This window comes from Doryrhamphus excisus, linkage group LG12, assembly GCF_037039965.1.
Source record: "Doryrhamphus excisus strain RoL-2023G ecotype Guam linkage group LG12, RoL_Dexc_Guam_v1.1, whole genome shotgun sequence".
NCBI lineage: Eukaryota > Metazoa > Chordata > Actinopteri > Syngnathiformes > Syngnathidae > Doryrhamphus > Doryrhamphus excisus.
In genome coordinates, this window is record NC_136368.1 from 4616705 (window position 1) to 4640599 (window position 23895).

The window sequence follows — 23895 nt, forward strand, 5'->3', positions numbered from 1 at the left end:
AACAAGTACATTGATTGTTGACATTGTTAGGAATGGAATATTTTCCTACATTTTATGGACAATTATGTTGCATCACTTATCCAAAACAGCTTGGGAAATGTGTCATTCCTAACAATGTCACTTTAGAAGTGATGGACCGTCAGGTATAATTACGTGTTGCGTTCTATTTGACATAAAGTCTTATGTCGAATGTGTACCTGTCAAATGTGTGATGTGTACCTTGACGTATCGCCACATGAAATCGAGAAAAAAAAAAAAACATGTTATTTTTCAACACAAGCCACTGTACAACGTCATTCCCGGCTGAAGCCTTTAATCAGGCGGAGAGACAGAGCGAGATCAGGTTTCCCAGCCGCTCTGTACCTTAATCCAGGATTTGGAGATGGGATGACAGAAAGGCCGGTAAGGAAAAAACACAATAACAGCAGCGGCATGGGATTGGTAGGTTGGCGGTTGATGTGAAATAAAGCGCCTCCTAGGGTGGAGTGAGGATGAAGGTGGGGGGGTATAAATACCTGCAGGAGGCCAGGGTGACAGAGTTACCTGTTGATCGATGAGAGGAAAGGGAATGGATGGAACGGATGGAGGGATATTTTGATGTTTGATATTCACAACATTTGGATGGAGAGTGAAGGGGTGAAATTCCATTTGTGGGAACAAAGTAAATCAAGTAAAGCCACTCGGCAATAGAAAGATATGTTTGTCCGGGACCAGGAAGCACCAGATGAAACCGGTGTTTGAGAAAGCAGAATAAGTGGAGCACATCGGTCCACGTTTTATTGTGACGGGGGCCCAAATGGCTTCTCAAGCATTCAGCGGCGACTCTTTCACGCCTCTGGCAGCAGACTCGCCTTTGCCAATCTTCATGCACCACGGCTCTGCCAGCGACTGCCTGCCAAGCACCTCCCACGGACACAACATGGTCTCGGCAGGTAAGCCGTCCGGAACGCTAACATTTAGCTTCTGTTCTGTCTTTCCGTCTTTCTATGAGAGCTACTCTGGTGCAAGAAAAGGACGGGTGTTTTTTTTACCACATTGCGGTGATAGTTTCTTCTGGGTTCGTTTTTTTTTAGCTGTAATTTTGTGTTGTTTTTGAACGTTATCAATCCGTTTTCCTTTCGGTCTACCGCAGGGGTCTCAAACTTGCGGGGTTTGAGGCCCCCCCTTGATTCCAAAGTTTAATGTTGAAATGACAGCTTAAAGACCGGACACAATTAACATGATTTTGCCCCGCCCATACTGTTACCCTACCGTGTTACCCCCCCCCGTTTTGCTTTGGATGATGGACAATATGGAGTTGCCAATTAACCTAGCATGTTTTTGGAATGTGGGAGGAAACCGGAGTACCCGGAGAAAAACCACACATGCATGGGGAAAACATGCAAACTCCACACAGAGATGGCCGAAGGTGGAATCGAACCTTGATTCTCCTAGCTGTGAGGTCTGCGCGCTAGACCACTAGACCGCCATGCCGCCCCGGCATTATAACATTCATTCATTTTCTACCAAAAAAAAAAATATCTTAAATTTTATACACACACACATAAATATATATATAGATCTACAGTATATGCACATATGTTTGTCCACATATATTTCCAGTACATCTTGTATCACCACCCAGTGTGTGACTTTGAAGGGAATGACTAATGGCTACTCACTGTAAAGTGCTTTCAGTGTCTAGAAAGGCACTATGTACTATATCAATACGATCAATTATCATTATTATGGAGCTGTTGCTGAGTGTTGTTAACCCCCCCGCCCACACACACACACACACACACTTCTGTAATCTTTACAACAGGGGTCTCAAACTCAATTTACCTGGGGGCCACTGGAGCTCGAGTCTGGGCGAGGCTGGGCTGCATCAGGTTTTCTAAAAAAAAACCAAAAAAAAAACATATTTATTAAAAACAGAAAAATGAATAAACTTTGCTTTGGTTCCGTTTTTCTACAAGAAAAGCTTTGATAAAACATTCCACTGTTCTCAAATATTTTACTTTTTATTTTTCTACACAAAATAAGATGAAAAATAAATAAACAAATCAAGAATAAAGAAAATCAATCAATCAGTAATAAATAAATAAATATGATAATAATAATAAAACGGCAAATAATAAAAACTTAAGAAACCACATATAGTTGGTGGGTAGACAAATTATTTTTTTCAGATTAAAATGAACAAAGCATTATTAGAGCCCTGTAGACATGACAAAACACGACTATAGTCACATTTATACTCTTTTTATATACAACATATTGCGCAACTGCAGGGTCTTGAGACACATGCTAACTCGCAAACTAGAGAGCTAGCGACCTAAATGGTAGCCTCCAAGTTATTTTCTTTAAACTTAAAAAAGCCAAAAACTTACCACTTCCACACGGATAGGGAGGATAACTATTAACAGTTATTTAACCTTTAACATGAACATTAATCAAACGTAATAATTTTTTCTGGGTACATGATACCATACAGCATCCATATCAAACTTGCGCGGGCCGCGCTAACATTAAACTTTCATATCAAGGCGGGGGCCTCAAACTGGTGTCCTGCGGGCCACATTTGGCCCGCGGGCCGCGTGTTTGATACCCCTGCTTTACAATATACGTAGTGCTCCTCCGATCCTCCTGGATCAACATTTGCAATAAAAGTGACAGTTGCCATTCAATTGCAATTGTCACAATTGTTCACAATATGCTTCACACACGTAACAAACACATTTAACGTGTAAAATGTATAACTACTCTACTCAGCACTAATGAATGATGATGAGTGATTAGATGAAATGGGAGTCACGTTGTAGCCTTTAGCCTAGTCGTCAGGTTATACCACATTGGAGTGTTATATAGGTTGTATATTTTCAACAAATTATGATTGTTTTTTAAAAAAAAAATGTCAAGTACAGAACTACAGACCTGTACCATTTATTCAAAAGAAGCAGGTTGCTAACTAAAAGAAAATGCCTGAGTGTGGGTGTATAGAAGTGGGCACGCGCTCAATATTTGTGCAATTATTAGCACTGAGTTGTCAGAATACATACTGGTCTGTCTCCAAACTAAAAACTACACATACGTGACTGTACATGACCACAATGTGTAGCAGTTCTGAAATGTGGGCCACACTGGGTTAAAAAAAAATTTTTTTACAGGTGGCCATTATAAAGAATGACATACTTGCTCACGGTGCAACAAAACAAAAACAAAACACATCCACAGCGAGTTAACGCATCACATGAATCAACTACCACTGCTACGTACGTACGTGACAACTAACAACTAAGCGCTAAAAATAACATGCAACTTAAAACTGTTATTGCTAAATGTCTGCAAGGCATGCTGGGTAGTCTAGTGACAAAAATATAAATGATGAGCATGGTAACTCCTCAACATATTTTGCAATTAATCAACACGCAACAAACATGTTAAGAGAAAGAGTACCACAAGGAAAATATGGGTATGCCCACATGGTAGAGTAGCTAGCTTACTTTGTGTAAGCTAGCTACTCTACCATGTGGGATCGCTTTTTTTTTGGACAAGCTACATACAGATATTGCATCTGACTAGTTTGGAGACGTGCTCCAGTTTTGATGTTTGGAAATGCTCGGTGGGGCCTGACTAGGATGCTTAGCGGGCCTGATGTGGCCCGCGGGCCGCAGTTTGCCCACCCCTGGATGAACCTAACCAACATGCATGATATGTCTTTCTGTTTGGTTCTTTGTGCGCTTTAGTGATTTATTGCCAAATGTCTGCAAGGCATGCTGGGTAGTCTAGCGACAAAAATATAAATGATGAGCATGGTAACTCCTCAACATATTTTGCAATTAATCAACACGCAACAAACATGTTAAGAGAAAGAGTACCACAAGGAAAATATGGGTGTTGTATTGTGCGTAGATATTTATTTGTATGCCCACATGGTAGAGTAGCTAGCTTACTTTGTGTAAGCTAGCTACTCTACCATGTGGGATCGCTTTTTTTTGACAAGCTACATACAGGTTGCATCTGACTAGTTTGGACACGTGCTCCAGTTTTGATGTTTGGAAATGCTTGGCGGGCCTGATGTGGCCCACGGGCCGCAGTTTGCTCACCCCTAAATGAACCTAACCAACATGCATGATATGTCTTTCTGTTTGGTTCTTTGTGTGCTATAGTGTCGTCTGGGCTGTCGCTGGGTCAGCCGTCCAAGCGCCCCCAAATGCAACTATCCTCCACCCCGCTGGGAAATGCTCTTGGCAACAGCCCCCCCAGCCTGCATTACCCGGTTACTCCATGCCACTACAGCAACCAGCAGACCACCTATGGGATTATGGCAGGTACTGTGTATACACTTCCACCGACAACAACAATGTAATTATTATTATACGTATTTCTATGAATACAATGTGTGTCTTTCTTGCTTTGCAGCTCAGGAAATGCTATCTGCAAGTATTTCTCAGACTTGTATCCTGCAAACATGTGGTGTTCCTCCGCCTAACATGGTGAGCGCTGCAAACCCGCTACAAGGTAACATGCACACGCACAAGTTAAGGGATAAACGTGTATGAATGATACATATGAAGCCGAGCGTAGTGTTTGTTATTGCATTGTTTCCTTGTAGCAAGGAAGCATGTGTTGTGTTTGTGTTTGGGAACTTGACCAGTACTAACAAAATGTTTCTGTGTCATGGATCAGAGCACACACTGTGCATTTGAAGCCATCGCCTTTCTATCGCTGCCAAACATTGTGTTATTTGGAGTTACTGCAGACTGCTGTAGGTGTTGATGGCAACTGTGAGTCAGTCCTGCACCTACCTAGGAGATATAATAGAAACAACACACAATTTGCGCGCATTTATTCATGGAAGCAGAAGACATGTTGTTACGTTATGTTATCTTGTGTGGACATTATTGCTGGGGTTTTTTAACGCTACATGAATGTTACATTATGTTCAAGTTATGTTGTCATAATTTCACTGTATAATCTAAACTAAATTTAGAGAGAAAAACAGATTTGTGTATATATATGCTGCATCAGACAGGAACCCATAGAAAACTCACAATTGCAGGAGGTCATTATTCAAATAGAACACTAAATTCATCACACAGCAAATAAACACTCAAAGATATATACAAGGCAAAGTACCAATACAGGTTTAAAATTTATTATTATTAGTTATTTTAACTTCATCCCATAATACATTATGTTCAAGTTATGTTTTCATAATTTCACTGTATAATCTAAACTAAATTTAGAGAGAAAAGCAGATTTGTGTATATATATGCCGCATCAGACAAGAACCCGTAGAAAACTCACAACGAGCTTATCAACCCATCAGAAATTGCAGGAGGTCATTACTCAAATAGAACGCTAAAATCATCACACAGCAAATAAACACTCAAAGATATATACAAGGCAAGTACCAATACAGGTTTAAAATTCATTATTATTATTAGTTATTTTAACTTCATCCCATAATACATTACATTCATTTGGCAAATACATTATGTTCAAGTTATGTTTTCATAATTTCACTGTATAATCTAAACTAAATTTAGAGAGAAGAACAGATTTGTGTGTATATATATATATATATATATATATATATATATATATATATATATATATATATATATATATATATATATATATATATATATATATATATATATATATGCGGCATCAGACAGGAACCCGTAGAAAACTCACAACGAGCTCATCAACCCATCAGAAATTGCAGGAAGTCATTACTCAAATAGAACACTAAAATCATCACACAGCAAATAAACACTCAAAGGTAGCAAATATATATACAAGGCAAGTACCAATACAGGTTTAAAATGTATTATTATTAGTTATTTTAACTTCATCCCATAATACATTACGTTCATTTGGCAAATACATTATGTCAAGTTATGTTTTCATAATTTCACTGTATAATCTAAAGTAAATTTAGAGAGAAAAACAGATTTGTGTATATATATGCTACATCAGAGAGGAACCCATAGAAAACTCACAACGAGCTTATCAACTCATCAGAAATTGCAGGAGGTCATTACTCAAGTAGAACACTAAAATCATCACACAGCAAATAAACACTCAAAGGTAGCAAAGATATATACAAGGCAAGTACCAATACAGGTTTAAAATTTAATTATTGTTAGATATTTTAACTTCATCCCAAAATACATAGTTCCCAACAGAGCAGTTCATTGGTTCCCTTATAGCTTGTGATTAGCGCGTGCTAACAAATTTGCTAACCTTTCCTCGCTGACTCACAAATGGCACAGTATTTCAGAAAATTTGCGCCAAAATTTTGCCGCAATTCTTTGTTTATTGTACAATATTGGACTTAACAAACCGTTTTAGTTTACCCGTTGGTACATCAAATCTTGCGGTATTATTTTAGGTTAATATTATTGATATTACTGCTACATTACCGTTACGCTACTGTGGCATTTTTTTATGTTAACGTTAGGTTGATGTTATAGTAATGTTAGTCAAGTTATATATTTCTTTTGTAGTTTAGAATGATGAAATCATTGTTTTCATATGATTCGGTTTCGGGCGAAAATTTGCGCCAAAATTTTGCCGCAATTGTTTGTTTATTGTACAATATTGGACTTAAACCGTTTTAGTTTACCGGTTGGTACATCAAATCTTGCGGTATAATTTTAGGTTAACAATATTGATGTTACTACTACGTTAATGTTACGCTATTGTAGCATTTTGTTATGTTAACGTTAGGTTAATGTTATGATAAGGTTAGTCAAGTTATATATTTTTGTGTAGTTTAGAATGAATTTTCTCAACTGATAATAAAAAGTTTCATTAAAAAAAAAATGACTTGAATTCTTGGATAGTTTGTTTTTTGTCAAGACGTTTTGGAACAAATTAATATCAAAAAGCAAGGTTCCACTGTAACGTAAACAGCTCAAAGAACAACAACGAGAAAAAAAAAAATCTCTAAAAAGAGAAAGTTCAGGCGTAGTGAAATGAAGTAATCATACGGCGCCCAGATGGAATATGACCTGAAGCTGGAGGTCAAGCACAATTAACATTTCCAGATGAGGTAATGACATTGATTCTTTTTTTCCACGGGAGCCAGTAAATAGGACTTGAACTACTCACACCGAGATGTGGACACACATGACCCGACCAAACGCTTGCCATGTCAAAGGCTGCACTGCAATATTATTACATACATCCCATATATTACATTCATCATGCTGAAAGGGGCGCGGGGAGGGGAACTAATATTATTTCTATTCAATCTGTGTGAGACATCCCGGCACATTTACAACAATATCGTTATGGATGGAGATGGGTGACATAAGTAATGGAAGGACTGAAGAGTTATTGAAAAAGGCAGGGGGTCAGAAGCATATAAAGTGTGCTTGGATGGAAGTTCATGGAATAAATTGGCTCTAATGCGTGTTTAGTGATCATAAACAACATCCCACACCAGAAGATGAGTATGAAGACATAATAGAAGGACTGAATTCTGTGACCTTGATGAAATACGGTGGAAAGATTTTTTTTTTTTTTAATGTTTAGTAGGTGTGGAAAAAAAGTATCGCTAACTAATACTGACCTTAAACACACAAATTCACTGATTTTTGGTCAGATTTTAATTTTTCCTGAAAATATAGGTCATTTTTTTCATCATCTAATTCACCTTAAGTCAGAACTAATGTATAAATATGTAGTGATACAGCGCGCAGACCTCACAGCTAGGAAGACCAGGGTTCGATTCCACCCTCAGTCATCTCTGTGTGGAGTTTGCATGTTCTCCCCGTGCACGTGTGGGTTTTCTCCGGGTACTCCGGTTTCCTCCCACATTCCAAAAACATGCTAGGTTAATTGGCGACTCCAAATTGTCCATAGGTATGAATGTGAGTGTGAATGGTTGTTTGTCTATATGTGCCCTGTGATTGGCTGGCCACCAGTCCAGGGTGTACCCCACCTCCCGCCCCAAAGACAGCTGGGATAGGCTCCAGCATCCCCCGCGACCCTCGTAAGGAAAAGTGGCAGAAAATGAATGAATGAATGAATGTTGGAATATGAAAAACAAACAAATCAATTAACAAAAATGCACGTTTTCCCTTAATAAGTTACATTGTAAAAAGAATAAAGTTTTAAAAAATTCTGGGAATGTAGTCATAATTATGAGAACACAATTTTCATGAAGAAAGTTGAAATAACTGGAAAATACACCAAAGAAAAAAATATTTTTTTTTATAAGAATAAAGCAAAAACATTAAATTAAATTTTCATTCTAAGGAGAAACAAAGTCACAATTTTCCGAGAACTTGTGATATTATGAGTAAAAATAATGTCTTGAAATATTAAAGAAAAAAAAATATTTTTTTTAACGTTGTAATGTTATGAGAAACAAAGCAAAAGTGGTACTTTTTGGAAAGTTTGGTTGGGGAAAAAGTTATTATATTATCAGAATAGTCATAATATTACAAGAAAAGAATTTAAAAAGATAACTTAGGAAGAAAGATTTTTTTAAATAAAAAAAAATAAAAAACAGAAATCAAGGGGAAAAGGAGCAAAGGCTGGAGTTCATATTAATAAGCTTTTTCACCGATATCACAAATCTGAATATATGAATTTTTAGCATATCTATATGTTATGTGTTGCTTTATAAATGATCAAAGTGGCCCTTGCATTCTTTCTTTTGTCAACATGTAGCCCTCGCTGGAAGGTTTGGACACCCCTGGATTACATATTGATACTGAGGGCAAAATTAAGAAAATCATTTAAAATGTAATATTTTAAAATTCAAACCGTGAAGGGAAAATAAATATATTTCTTATTCTGCTTGTGTTTACTGTGTGTACTTATCAAAACTGGCAGCTTATATGATATAGCCCAATCACCACAAGAGGGCAGTGTTTCATCAATTTGTGTGTTAATAAAAATCACCCAATGGGAACCGATTGAGACTAAAACCGAAAAGTCGGAAAACCGAAGCCACTTTTCCTATAGGAATCATTGTAAGCCCAATTAACAGAAAATGAATTTTCTAATGAATAGTTTTACACGAATAGTTTTAAAAACACAAATGAACGGATAAATGAACATTTTAAATATTTCTACCTTTACTGAAGATCCATGGTGGCAAAGTCTGTTGATGCGGACTTCCCATACGTACGCCGTCTTCGTACGTCATAATTCAATAGTGTTTCTCATCTTCTTTATCAAATTGCTGGTGCTTGCAACTTTTTTGGGCCCCATGGTGCATTATTTAGTCGTCGCACTAAAACAAACAGAAAAAAAGCACAGAAATGATAGAGCACATGGCTGTTTGATAACCAATAGAAATAATTTCCAGGGGTCCACTGTAGCCATTTTCCCACCTTGTTTCCTCTGCTTCAATCCCGCCTCCTTCAGGTTCCCTGACGCCGTGCTTGTACAAGTTTCCAGATCCCAGTCTGAGCAGTAGCTCCTGTGCATTAAGTCACGGTTTCTCTTCGCTGCCCTCTGCGCTCCTGCTAACTGATGAAGGCCCCGGGGCCCCCACCGTGGGCGAGATGAAAGCTAACATCCAGAGGAAGAGCATACGAGAGTTGGAGGACACCCCCGCTATGGACTCGCCGCAGATACAAGAACTGGAGATGTTTGCCAATGACTTTAAAATACGCAGGATCAAACTCGGTGAGGACATTGTTGTATGTTTCCGTCCCTCGGCGCAGCTTTCAGCTTTGCTGTCAGCTATTTGGCCAATTATTGCTGTGTGTTGCTTTTGTGGCTGCAGAGCAAAGCACAGCACAAACAGCAGCTTTATAGATGGATCAATGGAAAAGGTGAAGCCATTTAGTATGAAAATGGCTTCTCGAGGGTGTGAGATTGCGTTCGTCCATTTGTTCCGTGCCATTCTTAATCAAGACTTTTTATGCTTCGCCAGGTTATACTCAGACCAACGTGGGCGAGGCTCTTGCCGCAGTGCACGGTTCGGAGTTCAGTCAGACCACAATCTGCCGCTTTGAGAACCTGCAGCTGAGCTTCAAGAACGCCTGCAAACTGAAGGCCATTCTGGCCAAGTGGCTGGATGAGGCCGAGCTCGCTCGCGGTGAGTCTCACTCAGGGATTCTGCATCTTTTGTCATTTCCAATGACGGCAACTTCCTTTCAGCCCTGAACAATGATAAGATTGGAATCAATGAGCGGAAGAGGAAAAGGAGAACAACCATCAGGTAAAATAGAAAGATGAATAATGTGCTTTGTCAGGGGTGGCCAAACTGTTACCAGCGGGGGCCACAAAGGGAAAAATGGGGCCACTTTTAGTTTTTGTAAAGCAACACATATGCATTTTTGCTAATTTTTTTTTGGTACAAAAAAAAGCCTTTTCCAAATAGTATAACTTTCTTCTTGGAATTATATTGACTTTATTCTAATATTTCGACTTTGTTCTTTTTTTTGGTTAGATTATGACTTTTTTCTCAAATATTTTACTATTATATTATTATATTATTATAAGATATTCACTGCTGTTTTTTCTATGGATTTTCTTGTAATGCTATGATTCTCTTCCCCAACTTAATTTTCCCCCAAATTTTTCGTTAATATTTTTAGTTTATGCAACTAAAATTACCTGAGTTTTACTCATAATAAAATACTTTTTCTTGTTCAATTACTTATATCTTACTTAATATCATAATATTTTGACTTTATTCCAATGAAAGTACCTCAGATTTTAGAATGACTTTTTTCTCAAATATTTTATTATTATTCCCCTAAGACTATTCACTGCTATTTTTTTTCTATAGATGTTTTTGCTATTTTTTATGATTCTCTTCCCCAACTTAATTTTCCCCAAAAAATTAAACTTGATGTTTTGTTTTTCATAATATTATGACTTTAAAACAGATTTTTTTCTTTAATATTTTTAGTTTATGCAACTAAAATTACCCAAGTTTTACTCATAATGAAATACTTTTTCTTGTTCAATTACTTTTTTCTCATAATATTTTGACTTTATTCCAATGAAATTACCTCAGATTTTAGAATGTAAAAAAAAAAAAAAAAAAGCCACAGCCAGCACTTTGGACACCCCTGTGCTTTGTTTGTTATCTTTTTACAGTTAATTTTCCTCTGTTTGTTCCAAAATGTAGCCTCGGAGCAAAGGAGGCCCTTGAGCACAGCTTTGCAGAAAAAAGTAAGCCATCTTCCCAGGAGATAGCCCGGATAGCTAAAGGCCTCCATCTGGAGAAGGAAGTGGTCCGAGTCTGGTTCTGTAACAGGCGCCAGAGGGAGAAACGGGTGAAAACCAGTCTGAGTTCCTGCTTGTCCAAAATAATTCCAAACTGTATCGCTCACATGAATAAAACACGGTAAATGGCAAAGTCTTATCAAATGCAGTATGGATTTGGATATTTGTTTTCATATGGTTAATTATATTTAGTATACAGAAGATCCATGCTTAATTTCCACATCGACAGTGAATGGCAAAATGTTTTTAACACACGGCTCGGTCTTTTAAAAAAAAAAAATGTTATTGGACTTTACTATTTGCTACTATGTGTATATTTGTAATTGTACTAAAAATATTGTGTGTTTTTCCACAAATAACCTGTTGCTGTGTTAAGCGTTTGAATTCATTGTTTATCCACAGCTGAACTCTCTGAACTTGGGCAAGGCCTTATTTTTTTTCAGATCTAATATATGATGTGCTAAATTACTGTTTTTGTATATGTTTAATATATATGATGACGTGAAAATGTTTGGGCACCCCTGATCATTTTCAAGATTTTCTTTAATAAATGACTGGTTGTAGGGATCAGACATTTCAGTTAAATATATCATATTGCCTACCAACACAGTGGTAGATGAAAAGTCGAATTAAGTATTTACGCCACATTTCTGTAAGCAATGGTATTTTCAACGCTGGTACGCCAGACACGATATTTCCCACAGCCAGCTTGAATAGCTCTTCAAAATGCAGAAAATGTTACCGTTTTTGTTTTCCACAGACATGACGTTTCTTGATGTGAAATGTCAACAATTGAAGTGTTGTTCATGTAAATGAAGATAGTATTTGCAAGGTCATTGATAATTTAAAAAAAACATTTATTGCAACATTTTTATGAAGGTCGTGTTTTGTTTTGTACAAATGTAATTTTTTGCTGCAGATTCTGTTGGTTAAGTTAAACTGACTTTGAAAAGAGAAATATGCACAGTATAAAAGATTGTACCTGATGAAGTTTTATTACTTAAAAAAAACCCATTTACATAGTCATAGCAATTGAGGAATCAAGTGTACATACACACAAAAATGTTCCAAGCAATCAAATGGTAAGGAGTATCCTCTCAGTGTAATTTGTTCAGTAGATGTTTAGGACTGAATGATTCATTTAAATTAGTTAGGTGTTGTGCGTGAGTGACACATGCAGAAATTGCAAGAGGAAACAAGAGAGAGAGAGAGAAGTCCAGAGATAAAAGTCACTCATGACGCTGGAACTCCCGATTCTTGAGGAAGAAAAGGCAGCTGTAAAAGTGTAACCATAACTGCACAGCAGCTGAAAGACAAGAGCGACTACGGGACCAGCGCCATCCCGCAATCGCTGAAGAACTCCCGTGTTTTATACAAGATCATCAGGTAGCAAACACCACCAAAGAACGCCCCAAAACCCCAGAAGCCCTCAAATAAGTACTGAGAATGAAGCACAGTGATGTCTTCAGTACTACCAGCAGTCTGTGTAGGACTGGCTCGCCTCAGAGAGTCTGCACGGCATTGCAGTCGTTTTATCTCCAATTATTTTCAAGTGAGACTGAGGCTTCATTCACTATATGCTGGTTGCATGCATGAAAAGGTGCTCCCACAAGTCTAATGTTTGATCCAGTCCAAAGACAAAGCAAATAAATTCTGCATTTTATGACCCCAAATGAGGAAAAAGATTTTCCATCGATCCTGTTTTGCTTCAGTTTGAGTAGAGCAGGAAGAAAAAGGCTGCATAAACACTGCAGCCCTTCTAAAGAGAATGAGCTGCAAGGCAAACAATAGATCTTATAGCTCTTTAGGGTCAAGCATGGATCATTCATTCACTTCCAGCCTTGCTAATGTCATAATAAATATTTGAGCATAATTGGAGCAACCAGCAGGGCAATGCTATGTGTTTGTCTGTGCATGTCATTGTTATGTGTGTGTGTGTGTTGTGTAACCATCATATCCTTGACAAAGCCAGTGTGGGGAAACAGTCGAGAATTTTAGTCCACTCCCAGAGCACGGAGCTGTCTCTCAATCTCGTCGTCTGAGATGGTCGCCTTTTTGGATGAGGCTGCGCCTGGGACGTTCTTTCCCGCAGCTGGAGCTCGGACCATCTGTGCATACACAGCAAAACAAATGTTTTTGTCTGGGAGGTAAAATATATGACTACGTTCCTATTGTGATTTCTTGTTTAATTGCCAATTCAGAAGCGGCTTTGGAGGTTTCTGTTGCTGCCCACCAGATGCGTGGTCGCGCTTATTGGATCATGTTGGTGAGGGGAGTGCAATAACTTATACAGCCCCCCAGGGGGAGCCCGACTCACGGCAGATGGACCAGCCCGCAGATTAGAAAAAGATGAGGGTTTAGCTCCATCATGTGGCAGCTACTAGAAGTGTCACCTAATTGCAACTCAAATGACCTCCATATTCTTTATTCTATGACACAATAGAGCATGGAGGGCTCTAAGTACAATGATCATCTTATTTGGACCTCCTCACCTTCCCTGAGATCTCAATGCCAATCTCATCCAGAACTTGGTTGACGATATCCTGAGATTCCTCTTCATCACCAGACTCGTCAAAGAGCTCGTCGAAAGTGTCGTTTACTGGACAGAGGGACACACAGGGAGGTAAAGAGAAAAAAATTACGGCGGTACCACAGTATCCATGAATAATTAGTGCAAATTGTACAAAACGAGAAAAAAAATCCCATTGTAAACAATGCTTAATTAATTAATCTGAGGTGCACTGTACTTATTTCCAATATTATTCATATTCTTGAGTTACTTTCTCATGTGTGTGTGTGTGTGTGTGTGTTCCTACTCATTTCCTCCGTCATGCCCATCTTCATGTTTTCCTTCTGGAAATCTTGCATTGTCTTGAGGGTTGTCTGAGGATCCATCTTTTTGTTCACTGCCTGCATTGTCTGCAGATATTGTGAAGTTACTCTCAGTTACTCGCTCGTTGTGATGACGAAGAGTGCAAAACAAGACCACCACCAACAGCACAGACAAAATACAGTCAATTAATTTGGGTTGAGATGGGCTTGGTGTGACACAGATGTTGAAACGCAAGCTGTAGGGCTCTTGCTTCCTTCCTTCCTTCCAGTGAAAGATCAGAAGCTGTCCTACTTTTAGTCAGCTCTACCTGATGCAACACAAACAAGATACTGTTCCTCAACAATGCTGGTAAATCATCTCTGTTAGCTGGATGGAGAAAAGACACTAGGTATTCTTGTACGGAAAGTGCCTAATTGTCAAACCTCGTTAATTAAAGGCTTAATTATACCTGACCTCCTCTCTGTTTGCTGAGTTTTGACTCTGAAGTGAACATGGCTTCCAGGCTTTTTCTTCCTCTCACACCTCATTAGCAACGCTGAGATTCGGCTTCACAGAGAATGGATCATACAAAAACACTACAAAACACTAAAATATTGATATCAATACTGAAACTAGTTTATGACCTGCATCATTGTGGCATACCTAACTTTAAAAAAAAAACAACTTTCATCTTTTTACTCTGATAAAAGGCATTTTAATTGACAGTTCTAGAACTGCTTAGAAGCAGTCTAGATTTTTCTTAGTAAAAAAATGAATATGAGGACAAACATGAATAATGAACATGACAGCCTTTTTGGATCTGTGTCTTTTCAACTGTTCAGTCGTCTCACCCTTTTTGCCTCTCATCCCAGCAGGCGTCATCTGTTCAGGCTAAAGACTAGATAGCACAGTTCTAGTCTAGTCTAGCCTATCCTAGTCACCAGTTCATGCTCAAAAACCAGATAGGATAGACTTAGCGCTGTCCACACTGATGCAGGCTGCTCAGATGAGGTGAAACAGCTAGACTGGACATGACCAGATAGGACAGCTCTCATCGAGCCCATTTTCCCGTCATCCCAGCAGTATTCATCTGATAGAACAGCCTAGTCTATCTTCAGTTCATGCTCAAAGACCAGATAGGACAGCTCCAGCCTAGCCGTTTCGCCTCTCATCTTGTCATGCTCGGAGACTAGATAGTACAGCTCTAGTGTAGTCTAGCCTACACATCAGTTTATGCTCAAAAACTAGATAGGACAGACTATCGCTGTGCATACTGATATAGCCTGCTCAGATAAGAGGTGAAGCGGCATGAACTGATGACATGTAAACATTATTTAAATCTTATCTCTGAGTCATGTTAATACCTTTGCTGTGGTGGACATGGCCCCGGCCATCTTCATTTGGGAGTTCATAACCTTGGTCTGGGTGGACATGGAGGTGACTTTGGAGCTCACGGCATACGTGCGGTTCTTCTGCTTCCTCAGCTGCACCAACTGCTTGGCGAGGATCTTACACGCCTCACGGTTACCACTCTTGGCCATTTTTTTAATCTCTGCTTCCTACAGAGGGACATTAGAATACATAAAATTCTGTCATAGTCACCCACTGACGACAAGACTGGAGTACACCACGTGAGGTGGGGTCAGACCATCACAAAAGTCTTTTTGGGACCTGCAAAATACCTAATGTCTGTTACATTAGAATTAATCACACAAAAGTATTGATAAACACACTTTACCACAACACTCCCAAGAGATACACTGTGTACACAAATATAGATATACACAAATATAGATACAGAAAAACACAGTCAATGTGGTTCAGGCCAGGATCAGTGGCACGCAAATGCACGCTTTTAACTTTGGTAAACATCAGAATACACACTGATGCCCACAAGGATGTTCTTGGCTGTGGGCATGCGTGTGTGTGTGTTTGTATACAGTATACACGTCCCAAGAGACATGAGTGGAGCTCCGGGGTTGCAGTAAGCTCGCCAGGCCTCTGCGCAGTGCTACATTAGCCCAAACAGCCTTGTTAGTTTGTGGTGAAAGCATCCTTTATAGGAAATAATCAATTATTCATGTTTGAATCCTAAGCTCCCGGTCTTGCTTTTGCAAGCACATTGCGCGTATAAATACCATACAGATGCATTCATGTCAGGCTGGTACCAATATGTCTCATCGATGCAGACAGCGCTTATTATTCTAACTGCACTGTCGTCTCAGAAAACTATAACAGCATTATTTGGCAAAAGACACGACTGTGCCTGATGTAAAGCATATCGCTTGTTTACTACTGTCAGGAAGTAAAACAAAAAAGCATGGGTGCCAGATACAGATCCACATCCCCGCATAATCACAGATTTTTGGTGTTTAATCGTGTTAGTGGTGCCCTCCATTGCATGATACAATGGCACTGCGGTGATCATTCCATTTTTTACCCACTGATGCTCATGCACAACCCGAGTTCTAGAACTGACTGTAATTTACAGAGCGATGTTATGCATAATAATTACAACACTGTCTTTTATTGCAAATGTTGATCTGGTAGCAGGAGGGTCAAATAAACATTTGGTAAAAAATAAAATAAAATATTGAAATAGCATAGTTGGATAATAATTTTACAAACAGATCGAGAGGATGTGGTCAAGTATGCTAAGTAAATTGTTGGCAATATTAGATGGTTTAAAAATGAAGAAGCTTAATCTCAATGTGAAAAGATTGATAACAATGTTAATTGAAAAACAGACATCCCTTTAAGACTATTTATTAACCAGTACAAGCAAAGTCAAATGTACCATACTAGTCAAAAGTTTGGGCTGTCACATCAATTGCACGAAAATAATTTCGGTCGGTATTAATGTTATTTATGCTCTTCAAATTACGGCAGAAAAACCTCTTTCTTGTGCAATTTGTGCAGTTTTTGGCGGGAGAAAGTGCAAGGGAGTGCATGCACTCGGGGCACTAGAATGTCATGACTATGCTAAATGGCAAATGTAGGTCATTTCAACCTCTTAGCGCTGGTAAGTTTCATCTTTCCACTACGTTCAACAAAGGTTTACAAACTTGGCTAATTAGTGCAAAGCATTAAAGTGAAATTAAAATCTTGTCCCCCGGAGAGGCAATTACGTCGTGTATGATATTTACTTAATACAACAGCGGCGAAAGGACGCATCTGTTTCTTTCATCTGGCAGCAAGAGGAAATGTGTTCTTTTGTGAAAACTGACTTATGTTGCAGCTCTATAAGTGTGTGTGCGTGTGTGTGAGAGAGAGAGAGATAAAGAGCAGTGGTTTCATGCTTTGCCCTGCAGCAAAGCCACCACTGAAGATCCATCATGTCTATTAATTGAGACCCGTCTGACTTAATCTGTACTGTATCAACTGGAAACAGAAGAGGGACTCACCATTTGCTTCTCTTGTCTCTCCAGTGCCACTCTGTCTCTTGTGATCTGTCTCTGGGTACCGCGCAACTCCCTCGACTGTTCCTTGATGACATCTTGGGAAAGACAAGAATTTAAAATTAATCATAAAACTGGCAAAATATATTTTTTGTTTGTCACACTTAAATGTTTCAGATCATCAAAAAAATGACAACAGTTTTTAAATGAAAAAAATGTGTGAAAAAGTGATTGCACGCTAAACCAGTAACTGCTTGGGTTACCCTAAGCAGCAACAACTGCAATCAAGCGTTCTTGATAACAACGCTGTGAAGGAATTTTGGCACATCATCTTGCTGAATGACAATTCAGCAAGGTCATGCCAGAGCATCTCTATATGAATCAGGTCAGGTCTTTTGAACTGATTCATATTGAAGGCTCCAAAGTATCCATTTTGTTTTTCCTTCAGCCATTCAGAGGTGGACTTGCTGGTGTGTTCACAAACAGGTGGCTGGACATTCTCTTTCAAGATTTTTTGGTAGAGAGCAGAATTCATGGGTCCATCTATCACAGCAAGTCTTCCAGGTGCTGAAGCAGCAAAACAGCTCCAGACGATCAGACTACCACCACCATATTTTACTGTTGGTATGATGTTCTTTTTCTGAAATGCGGCGTTAGTTGTTGGTAATTATTAGTTATCTAATGTGTCTGCAGATGTTTCACTTCTAAAATGTTGATTTCTGGGGATAATCCATTTATTATGGGAGTTGGCCCCGGTTGGCATCACACTTTCAGTTGCCGTCAGGTTGAGTTTGTGCGTGACATCTCAGATGTGATGGGACAATTAATACGAAAATGGACACGTTGGTTCAGACGCTTGCATTAAATAGTGGTTGCTGTCATTGTTTTTTTCCACTGAAATGTGCATGACACTCTGAAAAATGTGCCTGTGAGGTTTTGGTGATGTGTCTGCACTGTCCGCCAATTCACCATTACACAGGCTGCGCTTTGCCGCCACTCCCATCTCGGCGCAGTCCAGTCTACCAAATTACCATTGTGTGGGCCCTTTGTGTTTAGCTGTTTTGTCATTGGCTAATGTTGATAACCTGAAACATTTCAGTGTGAAAAACATGCAATAAAATAAAAAATAAGACATCATGAAGGGCAAACACCTTTTCACACCACTGTATACGATGGCTTCACTAAAACATGTTTGTGTTGTTTTAATAGTGACTGAGGGTGTTTGTGTGCGTCCAGCATTCAGCTCACACAGTCGCTGAGTCATCTTTAAACCACCCACACTTGGACTAAGTGGCATCATGTGAGATAATGCATGACCATAAATTCACACACGGTGTGAAGTATCCAAGTAAGCATGCCACTGGTGTGCCACAGCACATACTGGAAACCTCCAGCACGTAGACAGTTAATTATAGAGCTTGCATTCAGATAACTATGATTATGTTGATATTTATTGAAATGCATAACAGTATCAATAATTCAATAAGTAACATAATCCTGTAATTTACATATTTTGTTATTTTTTGGTATTAAAATATATTTCACTTTCTCTCTGCAATATATATTATAATATTTCTAATAATGGACAAATGGATCGAATTATTCCTTGCATGCCGTTGGAGATTTCAAGAAGCAGCATGAAATGTTTTCCCCTGTATGGGAAGTTCAATAATCATGAAGTCGGTCCTTCCACGTCACATAGCGTCGGACCACTTGCGAGGGCGACACATGAATACGTACAACATGACGCGACAACAACGTGTAAAGTGGGAGGGATATCGTCCTACAAATATAAAGTGATCAACCCGCTCCACCCCCCCTTTCCGATCACCTAATAACCAGGAACATTTTTCCATCCACGCCACCAAAGGCTGCGAATGATACTTTAGATAATGTAAAGTAATGGCTCATTTTGGGTGGGATGAAGCCGAAAAGATGTGATGTTGGCTTGGCAACCGTCAAGTTGAAGGTAAGACAAAAAGGCGAGTGGATGCTGGGAGGCACAGGTAAAAAAAAAATGCTGTACTTTTACATTATTTTTTAAATTATTACATTTTTTATATATACATATGTATATATTGAAGTGTGGACTTCATTCATTTGTTCAATTGATTAATCATTATAATGACTTATTGATTGAATTATTAATTCATTTTGCCACTAAGTGGCTTTTGACCTTGTGATGTTTAATTATCTAGCCTGAAGGGAAAAACATATTTCAGATTGAGAGATCAGTCATTTTTTTGACAACGCTATACATAACTGACTCAAATTTTGGCCTTTTTAAAAAAGTTTTTGGACAATATTAGTTCAAAGTAAAATACACATGAAAGTATATGACATGCCGTTCTCTTATTGGAGCTACACTATATTTGTAATGTAAAACACATTGTTAAATCGTCGTTGATTTGTCCATGATGCAGATGATAACGCACTTTAACGTTTTTGACTGACCCCAGATCAGATATGAATCCGGATAGATTCGACATAAAAAACTACTCGTGACAAACATGAATTGACACGTACACTGCTATCTTATTTACGAATAATTATTTTATACTAATGGAAGCCCCTTGACGTGGTTGTCATAAATGAACAATGTGACTAGTGACTCATACAGTATAAAACAGGTTAAACGAGTTCAAAGGGAAGGCTAACTTTACGTAAAAGCGACATTGCTACCGTCTTGAGCTAAAAACAACTTAGCTAGCTTCCCACAAAAGGGAGATGAAAAGCTTACCGTCGACAGTCTTCTTCTTGAAAATGGAAGCCATAATTTGTTTTATATCTATTCAAATATCGAATACAAAAGCTGTAGAGGTACACTATATCGAGTCCCGGCGATAAAAGCGCTGTTTATTGCCGGCAGGGTAGTTTAGCTGCCTCAACGGCTTCCTGCTTGACTTTCTGTTGAGTTCCTCCCTCAGCTGACTGGCTCTACTGCTCCACGTGACGTCATGAAAGTGTACCCGTGCTGCATTCGCATGTGCTCTGTGAAATATAAACTTTAGTGGAAATATGGAGCGTCACATCAACTAAAACAAGCTTCACTTTTTTTTACGTAAAATTCATTGTCTATTTTGGACACAGACATATCGCACGGGAGATTATAGATTGGAGACATTTATGTAATAATAAGCTTAAAAGTAAATAGACACCCGCCTTGATGACACAATTGTAATTTTTCTGACAGTCTATTTTTATAGATGGTACATTTCCAGAGGTCCTGAAGGCATCACCGACAAGATGACAAACAATGATATTGGCTTACAAGCAGAAATGAGCGATACTATATATTTTGATATTGACTCGATCCATACCTAGTAAATTTATTACTTAAATTTACTACTTTATTACTTAATTTATTTGTTAATTAATTTAATCTATTGTATACTTTTTACTTGAACATTTTCAAAATAATGCATGTTTATTATGTCCTTTAATTTGTTATCATAATAATAAAACGGAAATAAAATGACTTTAGGCAAAAAAAAACCTATTAACTCTCATTGGCTTTTTGCCCCCAAAGCCCTCCTGGCAAGAACTTATTCCCTGTGTTTGTAAACAGAATAACAGTATGGAAATGTATACAAAACATTTGAACAGCACAAATAAACTTATAAAACACAAAAAAATACATTGATCTCATCACGTAGTACCCCATAACGATATTACGCTGGTGTCTGTGATATCAATTTACCGTACCCTCATGCGTGTATCTAGAAAGGTCATCAAAATATTATATAAACCTGTAACTATAATGCACTAAAATCCAGATTGTGCATATTTTACTTTTATTTTTGTTTTCACTTCCTTCATGTATTAGATGCACGAGTGAGACAAAAGAGAAAGAGATTCTAGCAAAGCAATACAAATATCTTTATGTGAAAGATAATAATTTGTGCTCCTCTCTGGTTTTCCTTCCATAACTCATCATCCCGAGAGACGAGGGTTTCCCTTCCCTTCTATTGTGTATTCATATTGTCTTATTTCATAGCGATGCTGAGAGCAACTTTATGTGTCGAGGTGGGACCCATGAACCATAACCAACTCAATTTAGTGCATGTGAGCATGCTGTGTGTGTGTGTGTGTGTGTGTGTTTGGTGGCAGAGGCCCAGTTATGGCTGGAGGAGAGGAGGAAAGGAGAGAGGGGTGACTTTGTGGAGGAGGAGTATAAGATGGGTAGCCCACAGCTTTCTTCTATCTCTGAGGATGTGTGTGTGTGTGTGTCTGTATATTGGCATGTCATCCGGAGGCGTTATTCTTGTTAAGGTTATTAGGAGAAGATGTTTGCCGCTAATCACTGGAGGACTACGGGGACCCCCCCCCCACACACTAAATGGGCTCATCATGATAGGGCTCTGGTGGTGATATATCCGGCCCCCAAGCATTTAGGGCTCCTCCAGGTATGCAAACCTTGCATTTGTCTGCAAATAGGACGCTTAAAAGGAGTACGGTGAATAACAGGTTATTCATAATACAAATAGAGCTTTTGTGTTCATTGAAAAAGTTGCAGCTCATGAAATGTCAGCAAAAACATCACATCGTCTGTCACTTGAAGGGCTGCTGTGATTGAAAAACAAAGAGGCAGTTTCATCTGTTTTATTGGCAAAATAACTTTCATTCACGATTTGCCTCGAGTAGCACTTTTTTTTTTCTTCCACATTCTCCTCCTGCCGATCATTTAGCCCAGGGCAACATGTAACGTAAAAAAAAAAAGCACGTCTCCGCACAGGGTCTCCACACACAAACACACTCGGTGGAGAGAAACCTTCATGTGTGAAATGAGAACGCTGAACAATCAGTGGGAGTCGCAGCCATAAAGCACACCAAGCTAATCCGCTTTAAGGTATTATCGAACAAATTGTTCTGACTTGATGTCTGTGAAGTTGATGTAGTCTGATAGGAACTGTTCTCTTCCTCTTATGTGGAGATAAAACCACTCATGGGCAGCCATGAGAACGTTGGGTCCCACTTTGCAGAATTGGTGAAAAAAAGCAAGTGTTTTAAAATGGCTTTGTCTTATGTGAAACATTATAGTACCCTCATGAAAAAGTTCTTCAATAACTCGCTACATTATGTGTGCCTGCTGAGTCTAATGATATCCAATACAATATTAGCGGTTGGTAGGTCAATTTTGGTGGGCTTAATAGCCTCCTTCTGGTTGTCAAACCAATCAGAGAATGGAAAATAATGACATTATTGTAGGCCAGCATGCTGCCCGTTTGAGGCGAATCTCAAATCTGATTGGTTAAAGAAACAACCTCATTGCTAATAGCTTAAAGGGGAAGTACACTTTTTTCATTCACAATCCTTATGTGGAACATGAACATGTATTTATTTTCCTTTTCTGTGCATTAGAACAGAAGAAAATTAGTTAATTTCAGCTAGCTTACAATGCTGTCATTGGGATACACCTATTTCCTATTTCCCCTGCTGTCTTCCAGATGCTCTAAGCCCTTCTGACACACTTTGTACTGCATCTTATTCTTTCTTCCATCAGCTCATCTATGTTGTTCCATCAGTTAACCCCCCCAAAATATGCAAATTTAGGAAAATTTTACGTATTTCAATAATGTTATGTCAATAATGTTACTGTAATCCAATAAGCGGAAGGGGATTATTGTGCCTGTTGCTTTGTTGTTCCTGCAGTCAAGTTTGGTGCTTGTGTGTCTCACACAAGATTACAGTAACATTATTGACATTGGTGACCTGTGCAGGATACTACATGTCATTCAAAGCCTCTTGAAATGCAACTTCTGAATGCCTTGTATTTATGTATATTTTACTTCATTTAGCGTAAAAATATGTAAATTTTTCCTAAATTTGCATATTTTTTTATTAATAATTGGCCGTATTCAACTATGAATCAGAATGATTTATTAATTAATGTATTTTTAATATAATACATCTTAGAGTGAAAACACAAAATGTAAAGTAATACTACAATTAACTGAATTCTTTTTGCTTTTTTACATTGTGCCGGTGTACTTAATATTGTGGCCAGTGTACATGTGTATTTGCCACCTCCATGCCTTTTGTTTTTTTTATTTCCTTGTTGTCATATGCAATAGAATTTCAACCTGGCTCTCTGGTGGTGTGGGGTGTATATCTACAATCCAGGCAGGGATCCTAAATTATAATAACATAACATACATTAGTATCCTGCGTTCCTCTTGTATTCCCCCCTGACATGTAACAAGTGTGAAATATGTCTGCATGCATACACAAGGGAGGGACGCAGGGCTGTGATGGGAGGCCGGGGATTTTGAAAAGATGAATGGCAGGATTCATGAAAGAAACGTGGAACAGGGATGCAATGTCACATAAAAAAAAGGAGGGGGGGGGGTTAATGGATGGAAGAACACAGATGAGCTGATGGAAGAAAGAATAAGATGCAGTACAAAGTGTGTCAGAAGGGCTTAGAGCAGGGGTCTCAAACTCAATTTACCTGGGGGCCACTGGAGCTCGGGTCTGGGCGAGGCTGGG

At 38.6% G+C, this 23895-nt stretch overlaps 2 protein-coding genes across 2 annotated transcripts; one reads left to right on the forward strand and one right to left on the reverse strand.

Moving 5' to 3' along the window:
- The first annotated feature begins 550 nt into the window (after nucleotides 1-550).
- On the forward strand, nucleotides 551-11763 carry pou1f1 (POU class 1 homeobox 1). The gene is made up of 7 exons (XM_058082742.2): nucleotides 551-932; nucleotides 4152-4313; nucleotides 4405-4503; nucleotides 9379-9642; nucleotides 9893-10057; nucleotides 10120-10180; nucleotides 11099-11763. Exons 1-7 carry the CDS (start codon nucleotides 797-799, stop codon nucleotides 11319-11321), a joined length of 1110 nt encoding a protein of 369 aa, XP_057938725.2. The 5' UTR covers nucleotides 551-796; the 3' UTR covers nucleotides 11322-11763.
- A 404-nt stretch (nucleotides 11764-12167) lies between these two features.
- chmp2ba (charged multivesicular body protein 2Ba) lies at nucleotides 12168-20348 on the reverse strand. Its single transcript, XM_058082743.2, has 6 exons — nucleotides 20147-20348; nucleotides 17413-17504; nucleotides 15373-15567; nucleotides 14013-14115; nucleotides 13689-13795; nucleotides 12168-13304 (listed from the first exon to the last, which is right to left on the reverse strand). The coding sequence occupies exons 1-6, from the start codon at nucleotides 20178-20180 to the stop codon at nucleotides 13191-13193; spliced, it is 645 nt and encodes a 214-aa protein (XP_057938726.1). The 5' UTR covers nucleotides 20181-20348; the 3' UTR covers nucleotides 12168-13190.
- Nucleotides 20349-23895: the final 3547 nt, after the last annotated feature.